The sequence below is a fragment of the Pavona decussata genome, unplaced genomic scaffold (genome assembly GCF_977016875.1).
Source record: "Pavona decussata unplaced genomic scaffold, jaPavDecu1.1 SCAFFOLD_215, whole genome shotgun sequence".
In the NCBI taxonomy this organism is placed as follows: Eukaryota; Metazoa; Cnidaria; class Anthozoa; order Scleractinia; family Agariciidae; genus Pavona; species Pavona decussata.
The window spans coordinates 1,850,403-1,869,116 of NW_028145620.1; the positions used below are offsets into that span (position 1 = coordinate 1,850,403).

The 18,714-nt window shown below is 37.9% G+C and overlaps 3 protein-coding genes across 3 annotated transcripts in view; 1 reads left to right on the forward strand and 2 right to left on the reverse strand.

Annotated features, from left to right (window-relative positions):
* Positions 1 to 1,160: 1,160 nt before the first annotated feature.
* Positions 1,161 to 6,457, reverse strand: LOC146459952 (NADH dehydrogenase [ubiquinone] 1 alpha subcomplex subunit 6-like). The gene is made up of 3 exons (XM_085088805.1): positions 6,315 to 6,457; positions 5,675 to 5,803; positions 1,161 to 1,525 (listed from the first exon to the last, which is right to left on the reverse strand). The coding sequence occupies exons 1-3, from the start codon at positions 6,432 to 6,434 to the stop codon at positions 1,397 to 1,399; spliced, it is 378 nt and encodes a 125-aa protein (XP_084944931.1). The 5' UTR covers positions 6,435 to 6,457; the 3' UTR covers positions 1,161 to 1,396.
* A 1,634-nt stretch (positions 6,458 to 8,091) lies between these two features.
* Positions 8,092 to 14,516, reverse strand: LOC146459953 (neuropeptide FF receptor 2-like). The gene is made up of 2 exons (XM_085088719.1): positions 14,370 to 14,516; positions 8,092 to 10,103 (listed from the first exon to the last, which is right to left on the reverse strand). Exon 2 carries the CDS (start codon positions 10,039 to 10,041, stop codon positions 8,953 to 8,955), a length of 1,089 nt encoding a protein of 362 aa, XP_084944845.1. The 5' UTR covers positions 10,042 to 10,103; positions 14,370 to 14,516; the 3' UTR covers positions 8,092 to 8,952.
* Positions 14,517 to 15,974: 1,458 nt separating this feature from the next.
* LOC146459954 (uncharacterized) overlaps positions 15,975 to 18,714 on the forward strand; it is a 29,123-nt gene continuing 26,383 nt past the window's right edge. The window contains exons 1-3 of the mRNA XM_085088835.1: positions 15,975 to 16,024; positions 17,853 to 17,919; positions 18,128 to 18,193. The gene's annotated coding sequence lies outside the window, so the exon portion shown is untranslated. The remainder of the gene's footprint in view (positions 16,025 to 17,852; positions 17,920 to 18,127; positions 18,194 to 18,714) is intronic.

An 18,714-nucleotide genomic window follows, 5' to 3' on the forward strand; every position in this document is an offset into this window, starting at 1 on the left:
GGTTTTTGGACATAAAATTCAAGGAGTATTCAAGTACTGAAAACTGAGTTTTCAAGGAGTATTCAAGGCAAGTTTCGAAATGTTTTCATTGGTCAATAGCAACTTTAAAAAAGCTCCCCCGGATATTATCTGTCCCCTATTTCGAAATCTGCGCTCAATTTACTTTGATACAATCCTACACTATTTCCCATCCAAACAAAAATTCAAGGAGTTTTCATTATTTTCAAGCTCTTTCAGCTAAAATTCTCCTTTTCAAGGGCTTTTCAAGCACCCTTGAAATCTAAAATTAAATTCCAGAGCTTTTCAAGGACTTCAAGGAGTAGCGTGAACCTGTATACACTTCGATTCACACGTAGGATCTGAGATAACGAAAACTGCTTCCATTCTTAAAAATAAATAAGTAAATAAATCGAAAAAATTCCTGCTGTTTCCAGGAATTTCCAGTTTGAAAGGTTGGTTTTTGTGGAGTGCAAAAAAAAATCACTCCTAGTGTGGAATCAAACCCAGACCACATTTGCAAGAGTCGAGTGCTCTCACTACTGTGTCATCCTTGCTTCCCTTTAATTTTACAGTACAGTCAACTTTTTCACTCAACCGATAACAACCAAATCCCAAAAATGTTTGACCCTTAAAAGGCAAAGATGAAAAACTCTATATCTTTTTCTGACCATATTCCGAACAAAATCAGTTGTTAACATTTACAGCTCATTTTGGAAATGAGTGACAACCTGGAGGAAGGGCTGGGCATGCGTTCAATCACTGGTTGGGAAGGGGGGGGGGGGCGGAGGGGACTAAGGGCTTTTACTGAGACACATGAAAGCAAACTATCCAATTTGCACCCCCCCCCCCCCCCCTTGCTGTCATCATTTTCTCACCACCAGATTTACAGAGGCTACTCAAATGACACCATGTAACGGGTGCCAAAATGACTTGCATACATATACGTTTAATTTACATGTAGCTATGTACTATTTACATCCGATTCAAAGAACCTCTCTTCTTGGGTTCTCCAAGCTTCAAAATTTAATTACATCAACTGATCTGAACAAAACTAAACCAAGCTGGGTGTTATAGTATACCCTTTAATAAGCAGGTATGAGCTGAAAATAACTTTAAAACATCTATTCATAAAGAAACAGAAAGAAAAGTTCAGCCTAGAGTGTAAGAATAAACAGAAATTTCATTTACACCAAATTGCTTGTATTAAACATAGCTGGTTTTCAAGTTGAAAGCAATCAAAAGAGAGTCTTACAGTGTACCAAAGACCAACAGGAGAGCCTTACCACAAACCAAAATTACACCCAAATTCAGTTGCAATTAATCACTCCAGATACATGTATGTACATGTACATGTACTTCGTAGAGATTTATTTTTAAAAAGAGAAAAAGTTTATCCCTAATCATATCCATCATAAAATTTTGCCAGAAACTCTGTTTTCCTTGGGTTTTCAGTTTCTTTGAAGTATCTCATGACATGTGTTTTCTGCTTCCACAAGTTGTGTGTTTCTTCAAGCTCCATTTTACCCTGTGGCAAATGAAAAGAGAAACAATAAAACAGGACTGGTAAATAATGAAGACAGAACACAACTTTTCAATGTTTCCATGAACAGTTCCATTTCATTAGCTTTTACCAGGTGCTTCATCTGCTCAAAATCACATATGTTTATGTTTACATGTGCAACCCTGCAGTCGGCCCAGTTTCCATGATTAAGCCAACCCAGCCTTAGTGTGGACTTATGATTCCAGTTTACCAGTAACATGTACTAAATAAATACAAGTCAACAAAGATTTTTCCAAACTAATTTTTCCCATCAGTGTATATAATTAATTTTGTAAACTTTTCTTACCTTTAGCTCAACATTCAGGTGTCAAAACATTTTCAACAAGCAAGATTAAAACTTTTGTTAACTTTTAACCATAGGTTAGCAATAACTGGCTCTTAAACAACCAATCGCTGATGTGCTGGTTAATTCACATCCTGTGAGATTCTACCCTGCTTGAAGAGCATTTCTTTCTGGCAAGTCTTCTAGCATGTACTAAGTCATTTGGGTCTCTGGTATAGACATTAAACAAGCTAACTATGCAAAATACCAGAGACCCAAACAACTAAGTACTGGTACATTCTAAAAAAATCGCCAGGAAGAAATGCTCTGCTAGCAGAGAGGTGAGATTCAAAATCCCTTCAAAATTAAAGGAAACCTTAGTCAACAAGAAAACAAACTACAGAACACAGTTGAAGTTGAATCGTTTTCTTTCTTTTTTTTTTCTGTTTGTTTTGGGGGGAGCGTGAGAGGAGTGGGAAGGGACAATTCTTGCATTGTGATTGGATGACTAATCTGCATGGGGTGTGTGTCATTCTATCACCTGTGCAGTGCCCACTCTTTCTTTTATGCATAAACATAGCCAGGGTTTATCAGTCAGCCTGTGCCCAACTTTGTTTGTGAGCAAGAATATTTAAAGATATCAAGAGTTATTGCTACAATCTGTAAATGTGGCACAGCACTCGCTGTGGAAAATGATTTTTTTTATTCTGTACAACTTACAAGCAAACATTTACTGGAACTCTGTTTGACAAGTAACACCACGACTTAGGTGATCAACTTGTCAGCATATATGGGACACATTCAATTGTGAAATGGGGAAAAATTGAAAGAATCATTGTTGACCTATCATTCAAAGCATTTTACCTTGTATTCTTTTCTCACGATTTTGCAGATGATAAAACACGCTACGAACAAACAACTTTCTAGTGTTATTTTTCCTGGCCTGCCTGACAATTGAAACTGTAATTGAAGAGCTGAGAGCATAACCGCCTTATGTCGAATGTTAGCCCAGTTTTCGATTTTGCTCGGATTTGTCCCAATGTTTGCTCTCCCTGGTTTTGAAAACATTTCGCGGTTTTACAATCGTGTACAAAACTCCTTGAGAAAACCAAACACCAACAGCGCAAAAACCACTTGCTTACTATTTCTCTCTTGTTAATTCTACCACAGAACTTTACTTCTCTCTCCCACTCCCTCCCCCTATGCAATGACAACCGAAAACAGATGTAGAAACCACTCACTTACTATTTCTCTCTTCTTAATTCTACCACAGTTATTTCTCCCTCACTCCCTCCCCCCTCCCCCTTATGCAATGTTAATTTGGAAGGTGATGCTTGCCAGGAGACTGTTCGTGACCCAGAAAACAACATTGAGTTGGGGGGAGGGGGGGGGGAATGTGGTGGTTTCCTTGTTTACTAGTGAACGTGCTTAGAAGGGTAATGTTGTTAGAGATGTTGTCCACGTCGTACTCGTCGGTTAAGAAGACTCGGACCGCGCGTTCTTGATGTAAGGTAGCCGTGTGTATTTGGGAAGTGGAAACATTGGAATGTAAGTTACGGCTTTCGGTCAGCCAAGTCCTATGCTGCATATTTTCGCTTTGTGCATTAACGAAGTCAAGAATTTAAAGTTACTCTTTTTGGTTAAGTGTGGCGCAAATCAGTAGCTCTAGCGTGATTTCAGCAAAATGCTAGTTCCAATTTTGTGTTTTCCTTTTGGGGCGATAAAACCAACTAGTAGCATAACGAACTTCAAGCAACACTGTCACATTATTTCATTAACATGGTTGTAACTTGTCACTTAACTGTAAGGGAAAATAACTGCATTTCATACAAAAGACCGGTCTCTTGAAAGCCAGTAAGGCCGTAAGTCACGCAGTGCGTGACATAGAACTTGTTTTCTTTCAATGCGTAACAGTTCTCGCCCTCAGTTCTCGCTTATTCAAATCGTGTTGCAGGAAAGGAAATGGCTTGTTTCGAGATAAACTTTTCTCTCAATGAAAAACCGATTTGTTGCCCTTCTATTCTACCCCTTTTGATCACAGCAAAAGTGCGTCTTAGTACTTTGGCAACCGTTCTCGCCCATGTCGCAATAAAGAAACTAATTGAATTTTGAATTATTTTTACGTAATGGGGTGAGAACTGTTGGAAAATAGATTTCCTCCGTGAAACACCTTTAGGAAACCAGTTCAACATGGCGATCTAATGATAAACAAAGCATTTACACACTGCCAAAGGTAAAACATTGCCAACGAACATATATAAATGACTTTTTAGTGGTGAGAACTGTGGCCGAGAAATGTGCGGACATTTTGATGACGTATTGTATCTGAGGTGCGTTTCTTACATTCCTGTCACGCACGTAGTAGTTTGTAACAATGAAATGAAAGTGGAACAGAATTCTTTTTGTTTCTCCCGCGAAAAAGACCGCTTTCTTGTGCCGTGGTTCAAAGACAACAAGTTTATATTTAATAGAAATATTAATACTCAATGCATTGTCCTTTTGGTCATCCATACTGACTATAATGTTATCGATTTTTCTTTAGAAGATGGTAACAATTCCCAATGCATTAATATGAAACACAAATCGGCGGAAAAAAAATGCTGAACAATGTTTTTCAATCGAATTGAAGTTCACATGCAAAATTTCGGACAAATCCGAGCAAACTCGAAAAACGGGCTGAAATTCGACATAGGTCGGTTATGCTCCCAGCCCTTCAATTGTATGTTCATAGCAAACATTGATTGGTGCAAGATTCATTGTTGTCCATTTAGTGTTTTTTTTTTTACAGATGACGGGTTTCTGTCTTATTTTAGCAAACCACTAAACAGCCTTGGCATTCACAAAGCTGCAGAATGTGACTGTCTCATCTGTATTCTCCTAATTTGTGACTGCAGCAGCTAAGAAATTTTATGATAACATTCAACTGTTTATAATTTCCAGAATTAATGTGAATAAATTTATTTTTCTAGTTATTTATTTGAAAGCTGTGTACATGGCCAGTCAAAATGACCGCCAAACCAAAATTTTATCCAGACAAATTGTCATCTTGACCAGACATTGTACGATGACCAGCCATTATTTTGGCCCCGGAACTACACTTTAGTAATTTTTTTGCAATTCACTCTTACGATTTATTTTGGAAAATGTCTGTTTTCTGCATTTTTGCTTCCGCTGGCTCAATGGTTTGGCCTCATTTTCCTCATTAACAAAAATTGAATGCCACATGAAAAACATTTGGGCCTTTAATTGAGCAAGATGAAAAATCAGTCTAAAATTTGAAATAAGACAGTTAGGCTATCATCCCTTCAATTCTTCCTTCAATTGCTCTGCAGATGGAGGAGTTGGAGGTATTTTTTTTACCACAATTGTTTCTAATCTCGCAATCTGATTGGCTAATTTTCCATTGTCGATAAGAGTCTAGACAATGCTGCTCGCGACAATCAGTGCGCGGAAATTTTGACAGTTATTGTAAAAATTTTCTTTGGCGTTGATATTGTGGTAAAAAACAAATCGGTTTTGGTTTAACGTTGTCTGCAATCTTATCGACAACGATATTCGTCATCACAGTGGTCAAAATTGTGACGAATATCGTTGTCGATAAGAGTGCAGACAATGCTAAACCACATTCCATTTGTTAAATAAATAATTTAGGTATAGTTACTACCGTATAAAACTCCCTAGTGACCTAGGCTCCAGTTTTGATTATGTACAGTGTGTAGTAATGATGCTACAAAGACACAACATTACTTATTTCTCTTGTTCAAGACAGAATTCTTTTTCCCTTTCTTGGCAATAAATTTATTACAACTTAGAATGACCTCACTTGACACTGTATTGTCACTCGACACTACCTTGATAACCAACATGTCAATGACTCTGATGTCCCGAACATGAGCATTCTTCATAAACTCCTCTCGCACCTTTGCACGGCCAGTCGTGGAAGTTATTTCTAGAGCATATACTTGGATAGTATGTGGGACCTAAATGAAAGAAAAATGTAAGTCAGGCTAGCATTTGCTTGATCTACTGGTAAAACATGTAGTTTAGTTTATGTTATATTAATTTTACAGTCATACATGTACCAACCCGGCCTCCAAGTTGCAACCATTGTTAAAGTGAAATTTTGAGAAAATCGGATCTGTGATCGTACATAGTAATGTTAACTGACACGATTGGTACCGAATGATTCACCGATTAGAGACATCAGATAGACCAGCTGATATCAGAAAGTGATTCCTAAAATCCGAAATTCAGTTGAGCTCACTCAGGGTTGCAATTAAGAGTCCGTTTTAGCTGTAGGTGTTTGCGCAACAACACTAACAAAGGTAAGTTTAACCTTGTAATATTGTGCACCTCCTCCAGTCCTGATCGCAAGCATATGCTTACTCAGTGATTAAAAGTTAATTTTATACGTAAGGCTTAATACATGTACTGTAGGATTTTACGACATTAATAAAGCCCAAGAACACATAACACTGTACATACACGTACCTCCCTCCACCAAGCACGATAAAGATTCATCACTCTGCGTCTAGCTTCAACATGGCTCGTGGAAAGAAGCGGTTTAAACACCGTTTTACCCGCAGTCTGAGCAACTTGTTTGGCCGCCATCTTGAAGTGCAAACAGAGGGCAACCTCGTTCCCAGGCCATCGCTTAAAACGAGGTTGGCTTCAAAGATGTCAAAACAAAGGACCCTCGATGGTCTCCTGGGGGAAGAGTTGCTATTTGATTTTCCCAACGTAACAAAGAGACATTTTTGTCCCTGAACAAAGCTCTTATTTAGTCTTATTTCTAATAGAATAGATAACCGTTGATATTCTGAACGTGTTTCAATTTACTTTTAATTTGGAAAAAAAAAAGATAGAAATTTAAAACAGCTTGATAGGAATGTGTACTGAATATTTTTCACCGCAGGATTTCTGCGGTAAAACAATATGTAAGGCAGATATTACGGGGCAGCCAATCAAATTCTTTTTTTTTTTTTTTTCTATTTCCCCAGTGTATCTCCTGGCGATCAACCGCTGGCCAAAGAGCCTGAGGACTCTGGCTAGGAGATTGCTGCAATCCAACATTCTTGTTGTTGCATGTCCTAGGAAACAACATATTTGAATGTTTTTGAGACAGTTCAACACCACTTGTCCAAAAAACTTAACCCTTCTGAGCGCTGTCCGGATAAAACAGAGGAGGCGAGAAAAACAGCCCCCCCCCCCCCCCCCCCATAAGAGTGTAATGCGCATCCTTTAGGACAGCGGTAGCACCGTACCACGGATCATGCGTGAGTGTTATGGTCTTATTTTTGTGGAATCTGTGCGGAAACTGTGAGGAAGGTGGATAAATACAAGAGTTCAGAGCCTGTAGACTCTACGTACGTATACAAGATTGGGATTGGGGTCAGATTGTCTGTTTGAGAGTCTTATAATTATAAGGTCCGGAAACTGAGGAGCAAATTAAATTAGCAAAAAACAAAATTGCTTTGATTTGTAGCTTTCAAAAGGTGATTCGGACGCTCGCATTTAAAGGTGGTGAAAAATTTGACAATTCATTTTATTTCAAAATTCTTGGTATAGTTTGATAGCCAGCTCTAGGGGTTTACGTATGTACAGTTTAAACCGGACGCGCAACATCGCTTTGACACGAGACACCTCTAAAGGTATATGGCCAGGTCAGTTTCGTTTTCCATCATGTGTGTTTATGCATATATAGCCTGTCAAGACTGAAGTAGGCCAATAATAAACATTCTGACCGTATATGTTCAGTTTTGTTTCTCGTTTGGTACGTTTTTTTTTTCAGATGAATGAATGAATGAATGAATGAATGAATGAATGAATGAATGAATGAATGAATGAATGAATGAATGAATGAATGAATGAATGAATGAATGAATGAATGAATGAATGAATGAATGAATGAATGAATGAATGAATGAATGAATGAATGAATGAATGAATGAATGAATGAATGAATGAATGAATGAATGAATGAATGAATGAATGAATGAATGAATGAATGAATGAATGAATGAATGAATGAATGAATGAATGAATGAATGAATGAATGAATGAATGAATGAATGAATGAATGAATGAATGAATGAATGAATGTCCCAGCTGTCCTTTTATCGTAGCATTTAAACCAAAGTGCATCATGACACGTATCATCGAGACCCTCCAAAAAAAAGATATATGAACATTTATTTAGACTGACCCAAACCTAAATAGGATATAGTAATACTAGTAATGTTTAATAATCTATTCAGTCTAATGGCAGGTAAGTTAACATGCAGTAACTGTAAGCTACAGTTGAAACTGTATCTGCGGCTACAACTGCAATTTTTTTAAATTATTTATACACGGAAAATCATCCGTTACAGGTATGCTATTCAACAGCAACTGTATCTACAGCTGCAATTCGGCGTAACAGTTATTGTACAACCATAACCGAGAAACTGAACGAGTAACTGTAACTTAAAAAGCCGGAGTTCAGTTTGACATTCCTGCCGACTCACACAGCCAGCAAAACTTCCGAAAGTCTGGAGATAGGTTTGGGAGAAATATAACTAATTATCATTGTTGCAAACAAGAACAGAAAGTACGAGCAGGAGCCCATCATTACTGACAAGGTAACAAAAGCTAAAAAGGATAGGCAGGAAAATTGAAAAATGGTGAAAAGGTCAGTGAAGTATGAATTAAAAACCCTTCGCCAATGACAGGTACTAAACACTGAATTGGCTTGATAAAGGCAGGAACATCCAGTGGCAAGCCTGGGGAAGGGGAGGGATGTCAGTCAATCCTTCATGATCAAGCCCACCTAAATCTCAACGCCAGGACTCCTCTTAAGAAGGAAACATAGAACTTCCACTGTTTTCATACAGTCGAACCTCCGCTAACGGAAACCTCCCGTAGGCGGACACCTCTCGTAAGCGGGCAGTTAGTCATGTTTTCAGCTACATACAAACACTACATTTTTAACCTCCTATAAGCGGACACTTCTTTTGGCCCCAAGGGTGTCCGTTCGCGGGAGACTCGACCGTAATTTAAACAGCTTGATAAGATTTGGTTCAGTCTCTTCAAAGCTAGTTATACTGAAGGGCTAGCTTGTTAGAGGCATCACAACTACATACTGCATAAGTTACTTGCCCTCCATGCTTCCGCTTGTAATGTCCCCTAAAATTAATGAATTAACTTTCCACTGATTTGACTGTATCATAGAATTAACCCGAGAAGCGCTCTGTTGCGTAAAGTTCGGATCTGGATGCACGCTGCTACCATAAACACAGCACCTTACCATGAAAGGAAAGAAACGCCTCAGATACCGACAAAATCCCGAGCGGTACTCTTGCAATATTGTACCGTAAACGACAGGGTTGGTGGAACAGTGAATATACAGCAGAAATTCACTGAAGATCAAAGCATCATTAAAATGCTTGAAATCCCCGCCGCCTCCAAAGTCCAACCACAGCCACAAAATTTGTTTTGGTAGCATGAAGATTGCAAACAGAATGACTATAGTCCGCAGGTTCTTGTTGATTTTCGCTTTCTCTGTTTGTCGTCTTAGCCTTGCGACAGCCCTCCTGCTGGTTTCGAATTCAGCAGTTTTAATTTTAGCACGGTGTTTCAAGAAAATTGCAATTCTTGCGTAAGCGATTGTGATAATCAAGAGAGGGAGAACGTACTGAAGCAACACAACAACAGCAGTGTAAGCTTGTCTCATAGCCAAAGTAGGCCAGGCTTCTCTACACCCTCCACCTTTGTGATAAGCGACCACTATCAGGGGTGATACACAAACCAGCCCCGCGAACCAAGTAAACACAAGGATCCAAGGAACTTTTGAGACAGCAAGCCTTGGACGGAAGGGTTTTACAATAGTACGCCAGCGCTCTATTGACATACACGTCATCGTGAAGATGCTCGCAAATAAACACATTGTCATGAGAGGCCAAATTCCTTTGCAGAGCAAATCTCCGAGCGGGAATGCTTGAAATTTCAAGTAGAAGTCAGCCGAGATGCTTATTGTCACCACACAAAGGTCGCTGATCGCCAAATTGAGGATGAAATAGTCGTTGATTTTTCGGTTCTTTTTCTTGTTTCGAACCACCAGTAGTACGAGGATGTTGCCGATGGCGCCAAACAGAAGGATCAGAGGGTATATCGTTAGCTGAACGTAGTCAATGGAGTCAAATTCGTGTTCTTGTCTCCCTAGCATGATGTCACTCTGCATTTCTTTACTTGAGAACAAAACGATGAGTTCTGCTTACTTTGAGTTGCAGAGGAAAGAGAATCCTAAAAAGCAATTAAATTTACAAATAAAAATTGACTTTGCAACAGAAGCAGGCATGTGTTAAGAAAGAGCAGAGAGAGTGTGCCAGTGAGGTTAGTTCCGGCACATTAATTTCTGGATCTTTTTGCCGCGACAAAAACAAACGACACTAAACGTTCATTTTCTGGATAGGTTTTGTATCAGGGCGAGTCCACTTAAAGGGACAGTATCACGCTATTTTTAGTAACACATTGGAAATCGGAAAGACGCTATTCGGTTGATAGCAGCCAAGATATAATGCCAAAACTCCATTAAAAGACTATTAGAATGCAAAGAAACTATCCACGGATATTTTCGCTGGCAGATGACCAAGATAGAGAGGGTTGAATTTTGAAAACGTCTGGCGGACGTTTTCAAATTTCGATGTTGTAACGCACTAAAAATCGCCGGTTGTCCTATATTTTGATTCAACCTTTCGTCTTAGAATCACTATTAATATTTCTTGAAATTAGCGGTTGAGAAATTAATTAACACAGTGTTCAAAGTTTAAATTTAGGGAATTTTGGCCAAAAATCATGATATCTCCCGTGATACTGCCCCTTTAAGATCTGTTATATCTGCCGGAAGATAGCACGCGCACAAATACAAGAGCCAATGCAAATTATCTGAGACGCTATGGCAAGCCGTACAAGCCGATCAAATCATCAGTTCAATCCATAAGAATGCAGTTGGGTTCCTGAGGATTTGCAAGGCTCTTATGCTTCTATTTAGATTTGCGTTTTTGATTGGATTGCAAGTGAAATCAGGTCAGGCATAGAAATGTTTATCCCCCACCCAACCCCTTCTTCCCTATGGCCAAATCAATAAAGGGATTGGGCATTACATTTTTTTTGGTTTGTAGTTTTCAAAGGAGAGCCAAAGCCCCAAGAATTGTGTTACAAACTTACAATATTAAAGTCACGCAATTACTCTGCGTATAACCCATAACCTGTATTTTTCCAGCTAAAGCAGAACACCAAAAACATGAAAAAACAAACTCGACACAGCTTGGAGTAACTATTTGATGATACACTGCATCTTAGTTTCCGTAAATAGCCTTAAAAGCGACAACTCTCGAGTGTCACTCATGATATTTTGCATTCATTTTAACCCTCCAAAATGTTTCCTTTGAGGTCCGCAACCGGAAATGATGACGTCATGTGACGTCGTCATTACGTAATGATTGCAAAATGGCGGCCATCTTGGATCCGCCATCTTGGATTTCTCGATTTCCCTAAAACTTCAGAAAAGCGCACAAATTGAACGAAAAGTAATCCAAAAACATAAAAGTAACAGTAACAAAAGTAATTTTCTTGATTTAAAAAGGGATTTTCTATTTTGTGAAAAAACTGCATGTCAAAAATTCCCATGATCACATCAACGTCAACAAACACTAACCGACCACATCAATTTTTCCCCAGATAAATTTCTGCAAAAGTCCTGTAGTTTCATGCCGTTTGCTCTAATATTAAAAAAGGTTATTAATTTAAAAGTCACCTCTGAAAGAATCCGCCCACCCCCGGGTCTAGATAGGATTAAAAAGGTTGCAATTAAGAACAGAACTGATGCTTTAACGTTTTGTTAAACGTGAAAAGGGAAGAACTAGACCGAGAGGTGGCGGGGCGGATTCTGCCCGTTGAGACTTTGAACCTGAAAAACTTTCTTTGATACTTGAAATATCCCAATTTTTTTTTTCTCAGAAATTTATCTGGAAAAGATTCGTGTTTATTGACTTTGCTGTTACCATGGTAACGAAATTTTAAAAGTATTTTTTTTTTCAGAAAAGGGAAAATCCCGTTTTTAAATGAAAAAACTGTAACTTTTATCTTTATAGCTCTTACATTCCTGTACTGGTTGTGACTACGTACTTTTTTGTTCAATTCCGGCGCTTTCCTGAAGTTTTGGGGAAATCCAGAAATCCAAGATGGCGGATCCAAGATGTCTGCCATTTGGTAATCCTGAGACGTAATTACCACGTCATATGACGACATCACTTTTCGTTATGGACCTGAAAGGAAACTTCTTTGGACGTACTATTTATCCTCCAAGTGTCTTTGTCATAGCTTTAATAATCTCCCAGGTATGAAGGGGAGGGCGAAATATGCCACCCCCTCCCCCCTCCCAAAAAAGGGCCCAGTATAGATTTATAGTAATGAAAAACGGCAATATCCGCCAAATTGTAGTGGGAGTAAAAGAATCATTAGGCAGATCCAGTTATTTGTGTAAATGGTGGCAAAGAGAACTATCTGGTGCAAACAGGTCCGGCCTTGACACAAACTGGTCGAGCCGTAATCAAGGGCAGAAAAGGCATAGCCGTTGCCATGCCGGTACCCACATGGAAAAGCTACTGGGTATAGTGTGAACACGACCTGAGTTATTGTATCATGCACCGAAAAAGTTTTTATACAATGTAAAAATCGATTCACTGTGGCATAAAATTTGAGACAAATTAGAAAGTTATCAATTTGTTTCCGTCGCAACTCATAACACCCAGTACTCTTGTTGAAACCAGAAAATAGCAGAAAACGTCTTTAATTTTTTTCTTGTTTGCACTACTTTTTCTTCTTCTTCTTTTTCTTTTTTCTCCCTTTTTTCTGTTTACTAATAGGCTCACGAGGATTGAAGAAGTACAGAGAGTGATTGCCACTTTTCCTCGGTCATTTTCTAACAAAACTATTTTGTAGCTGTAAGCTTTGAAATTTTTTTAAGGGTTAATAACAGGACCGTTCAACATCGTAAAAAACTATATGCCGGAAAAAGTGAGCCGGCTGATCTTGAACAATTTTTCCAAATTCTAAATCCAGCGAGCCGTAAGGGCATTAGGGGTTGGAAGCTGACATCTTCGATACTGTGACAGCTTTTCTGGCAATACTCAGGGGTTTTTTTTTCACTGTTGTCTTATCATCCATCATACGAAAACAAAGATAGCTGAATCTAAATTATATTTAGTATCGTAAGGTGTGATTTTAGTGTAAATATACCGAAGCCAATTAACCGAACTAGCTGATCAGCTCTATTGCCGGTCAGATTTTTTATGGATATTATTGCTCACTTCGGTGAAAGTACTTTTTAACCAACGATTCAAACACTCACTTTTTCTTACAAGCAGATCAGCCAAAAAAAATTCAGTTGGCATAAATTTTCCACTCTTTTCAAGTTGTTTGTCCTCAATCGTTAAATTGAAATTGACAAAAAAGGGACAAAAAAGGGGCGAAAATATTTTTAGCAATTACTTCCTTTTGATCATTCGCCGAAATCATAGCTATTTTTATTTTCTTTCTGCCAATCTTAAATTGAAACTGTACAGTTACTGAAAGACAACCCTCACACTAATTTCAACAAATACATTTTGATAAAAAAAAAAAAAAAAAAAAGATTACACAGAGATTTTGGCCTAAAAAATATTAAATATACCAAGCACAAAGCCGGAATAGCTTCATCGACCAAAGATATTAACTCCAATCGCTTTTTTCTTTTTTTTTTTTTTTTTTTGGCGTTTTTTTTTTTTGACAAAAAAGGGACAAAAAAGGGGCGAAAATATTTTTAGCAATTACTTCCTTTTGATCATTCGCCGAAATCATAGCTATTTTTATTTTCTTTCTGCCAATCTTAAATTGAAACTGTACAGTTACTGAAAGAAAACCCTCACACTAATTTCAACAAATACATTTTGATAAAAAAAACAAAAAAAAGATTACACAGAGATTTTGGCCTAAAAAATATTAAATATACCAAGCACAAAGCCGGAATAGCTTCATCGACCAAAGATATTAACTCCAATCGCTTTTTTCTTTTTTTTTTTTTTGGCGTTTTTTGTTCACTCGGGGTCATGTATCCAGCGATAAATCGATGCACATTAAATATTATCCGTCTTGACAAGCATAGTGATTTATGAAGTTAATTAAGACGAATTCACTGATCTACCTCAAAAGAGCGATCTCTGTGGAGTTGTTCCACCTTTTCGACAAATTCTGCCGATCTTCCTCTGTGGATAAAAATATTCGTAATTTGCTCGCTCCTCAGTGCAGTAAGATGTGACGACAGGCTGTGATTTTGATTTAGTATTTTTGTCGATGGCCATATTCCGCATCAGAATTGTGCATTATCTGATTGAGAATTCTATCGGAACTAGCGGAAACAGGTAAATAATTCTCCTTAAATCCAAGCCTGAAAGTGAGTATATATGTTTTATACTGCGCAAATAAATGTCAAGACTTGCATTACATCGATCTACTGCTTCATTTACTTACCTGCAGAAATTTTCGCTTAAAATTGCCCTTCTTGTCTTCAAAGAACACTCTTTAGTCTGAAGCAATCTGCAGCCTTGGTTCTTACAAATATGCCACGCCAAGTCCAAGACATTTATATTCAATCGATTCAGCACTCCTTTGAGGATCGAGTTTCGGGTTCGTATTTCATAATCAATGAAGAAAGTCTGTATTTGCACACGGACCAGATGCTGGTAACAAAACACTGGGTGACTTGATATATTGTCTCTATTTATGACTTTATAAGCTGAAACGGAATGAATTGCTTTAACACAAACAATGTTAAATACGTGCATCTGCCGGGCTACGATGTAATTTCATCGCGTTAAACGTCCGTTTATTGACTTGCTCCTTTTTGCTTATTCACTTGGTTTTCCAATCATTAGCGCAACTTGTCAATGCTCACCATTCTAAAACAAACACGCAGGAATCATTGTTTTCCTTTTAACATAACGCCCGATATCCTTTCCTTTTTCTTTCTTTTCCATTTTTTTAAAGGTAATTATATCTAGCGCTTCTTCAATCTAACAAATTATACGATTAAAAAAGCATTATTAAAGAATGGTACCTCAGGTTAGGAATTGAAATCGGCTTACAACGTTTTCCTCAAATCCCCACGTCGAATCATTACAAATTTTCATTAATTTTGCCTGAGGAAATATTAATGATGTGTAGGCTGACAAATGACAGATTATGTCTGGTCAGTATTTAGGCATCATCTCTTTGGAAATTTGAGTAAACTCAGCTCCGTTTATTTAGCTGACGATGTGAAGAAAATTTATTGTTACTCTAAATTAGAATAGCCGATATCGCATTATTTAACAAAAAATAAAAGAAAAGAACTAAAAACTTCTTGAGGTTCCCAAAACCCGTGCGGCTACGGTCTTATTTCTTTCAAGATCACAATATGCAGTAATACGGTTTTGTAATGACAGTTACTTTAACGACCCGAAATTGAAAAGATGACAAAAAAAAATCTACCTGCCGATAATATATTATCTGGAGATTAGTTCCAGGACCTTACGCAAATCAATCAATACCGTGTTGCTTGATTTTAATAACAACGTCGGAGAATTAGTGAAAAATAATTTACGAACCTCAGCTTTTAAGCTGATGTTTTGTTTTAAAAAACATTGTCGTATGACATATTCAATTCGCCCCTCAGTGCGGGAAAATGCACAAGTTTTTTCTCCTTGCTTTTTTCCTTTACACTTGTCGAGAGAAAAAAATCTAGTAGGTAGTATTTCGGTTTAAGCTCCCAGTATTGGAGGCTTAAAAGTTGCGTTGAGCTGAATTATATTTGGCCTGTTGTAGTTCAGCTTTCGGTAACACTGACGTACGTTACACCCTATTACACGTCAAGGAATCATTGTTATTAGCTGACACAATTGAATTAAACCTTCAATAAATCTTGCTCATGAAAACTTGTTGTTTTGTAATGGAATGAAATAAACCTTGACAAGGAAACTTAACCAAGAAAACTTGTTCGTGTGTAATGGACCATATTCATAAATTCACAGTTTATTTCTGCCTTTGTGACATCATTAGAAAACGATATTTTTTTTTTCGATTTGTCAGAATGTAGAAAAGGAACCGTATCTCCTAAAGTTTGGCTTTTCATAGAGTGCAGAGTCTTGGTAAGTAAAATTTTTTGATGGACATCTTATTTAATTTTAACGAAAATAGACTTGAGAAGATATTAGCGCGGTTAGGACCCTTTAATTTGTTTCTCTAGAAGCGGACCTGTTTGGGTCGAGGATCTTTATCATGATCGAAAATACGGATGAACTTTACACAAAATAGTTGAATTCCCCGTTCCAACCATGCCGTTATATAGTTGTACCGCCTCACTTTGGCCACTGTGTTTTGGATCAGTCATGTTCTTATTCTAAACACGTCATCAGTGCCTCCAACGGCCGCCTTTTGGAGTGTCCAATCGTTATTTCGACAAAGATGATTTTAAGCTCATACAATATGATCTGGAACATTTTAGACAAGGCTTCAGAATCCTATTTACATTTCCTGTGGCTGGGCTTTCGGTCACGAGTTCCTGTTTATTAGATCGTGTGACGTGATTTGGATCAATTTGAATTCCATTTTCATTAGCCTTGCCACATCTTGAAATCCACAGTTTTGTTGCCTTTGTTAAAACATTTAGACCTCAAAAGGAGTAGCTATGTAGGTGGTGAGTAAACAGGCTCAAAGTTTATGTTGTCAATCTATACTTTCGGTTGTTGCGGTAGTTATCAGATGAGAATCCGGTGCACCTTCCAAAGTTTGCCTTGGATTTCCTCATTTTTCTGATTAAATGTGATGGTATAATCCCGTGTACTCGGTAAGGGCGATTAAGTTGTTTGACAAATTAATTTACGTGGGTCATAATTTTTTTCACTAACAAAACTGAAGCCTTAGACGCACAAGCTAATCTACTCCTCTACTGTGGTAAAGGGCGAGTGGCTGCAGACTCTGACTTGGATTTTTGTGTTGTTAAAATTAATTATTTTTTCTTCTACGACATAATGTAGTCAGTTTCATTGAGAGCATCATACGTTGCCATTTATCTCTGTGACCGCCATATTGGATTCTTGATCCTATCTTGGATGTTTTGATTTCCAGAAAATCACCTCAATTGAACCAAATTAGAGTGAAACCCGGTTAATACGGACACCAATGTGACATGCCAAACTGTCCGTATTATTCGGCTATCTATATTATGAGGGCTCTCAGAATTAGTGGCACGGGTACATGTTTCATCGATGGTTAGGCTAAGTCAGCAGGAGGATGCATGTTTAGTGTCTTAACTGAAGAAACCTTACGCTCATTCTTATAGTCTCGCACTAAAATCAATGTTCTCTCAGTCTTCAACCGCAACTGACATCGTTATGATTTAAAATAGCGCGCGACTTTTTTACTTTGAAGTTTAGTGAGAGGAGCTGGATATTGGACAATTAATACAGTGCGCAGCAAACCACCGTCCGTAAAGTGAGATTAAATTTGTACGAGAGCGTATCACTGGGGTCCGCTGTCCGTATTAACCTGTGTCCATATTTATAAGATAATACATGAGCTTTTTGTTGCGAAAAGCACAACGCACTGTTCTTAATATGAGGGTGACCGTATTGAGCGGGTGTGCGGAAAGCGGGGTTCCACTGTAACTGAAATTGACTGTTGCTGATTGCAACAGCAGAAAACACTCGAAAATAGGTAGTATTCGGTAAGAAAAAGCTATATTTGGCCTACATAAAACCTTCTCGAGCCAAAGGAAGAAAGAAATTTAGACGATAAAAATACGTCGAACGAAAATACCAGCAGCTACTGAAAGCATTGGTCCCGTAAAATAAACGCTGGTAAAGAAATTTCCAGAAAAGTTGAAAGGGGATGGCATCCATATCCCCTCCCATCCTTCCCGCCCCCTTCTCTGCTATATCCAATGTTAAATCTCAGTGTGAAATTTTTGTTTTGCAGGATATTTTTAGGTTTTCTGTGAACCGCTAAGGGGGGACACAAAGAAGTGTTTTTGCAGCTTATCTCAGTAAGTAATTTGCATTATGCCTGTAATAAATTCCGTTTGGAAAAATTATGACACAGTAGTTCTGAGTAAATCATTACATGTAAGTCCTCATACAAACTTCAAGTAGTCGGTAATGGTGAGTTTTTGTTTAATGTCCTACTCACTTGGACGATACTGTTTACTTCAAGTCATTAAAATGAAATCTCATTGTGTAATTTCCCTGTCGCAGAATTGTTATTGTTTTCTGTTAAAACCTCGGGGGATCATGAAGAAGAGTTTCTGACAACTTTAATTGGTAAGTATTTTGCATTATGGCGATAGCAAATCGTGCTACAATTACGAATTCCTGTTCACCTAAAGCACCTCCAAGAGTAAATATCATTGCTTTGAATCAGTATTTTTGTGTTTATAAATCCCCGTGTACTCGGTGGTGGTGAGCCGGTTCTTCAATACAATTTTGTATAGATGGTTTATATTAGGAGAATAAAACTAAACCTCATTATACAATTTCGTATCTTCATCATGCCACGCCTGTTGTTGTTGGTTTAGCCTCTAGCTCCGTAGCGCATACGGAAAGTCATTGTGCGTGAGTCTACAGGAAAGAAAAGCATCCAAATTTCAGTTTTCATTGTATATCTTAAATAACAAACGCACAATGTGGAATGGGCTTTCCTAAACTTTTATTATAGTGTTCATAGTTTAGCATTTCGTTCATAAACTCGATATCTCACAAGTCAAGTCGGAGAAACTTTTGCTCTTCTATTTGACTTGTATTAGGCCTGTCACTGAATACGCATGCCCTGTTTATCATCATAG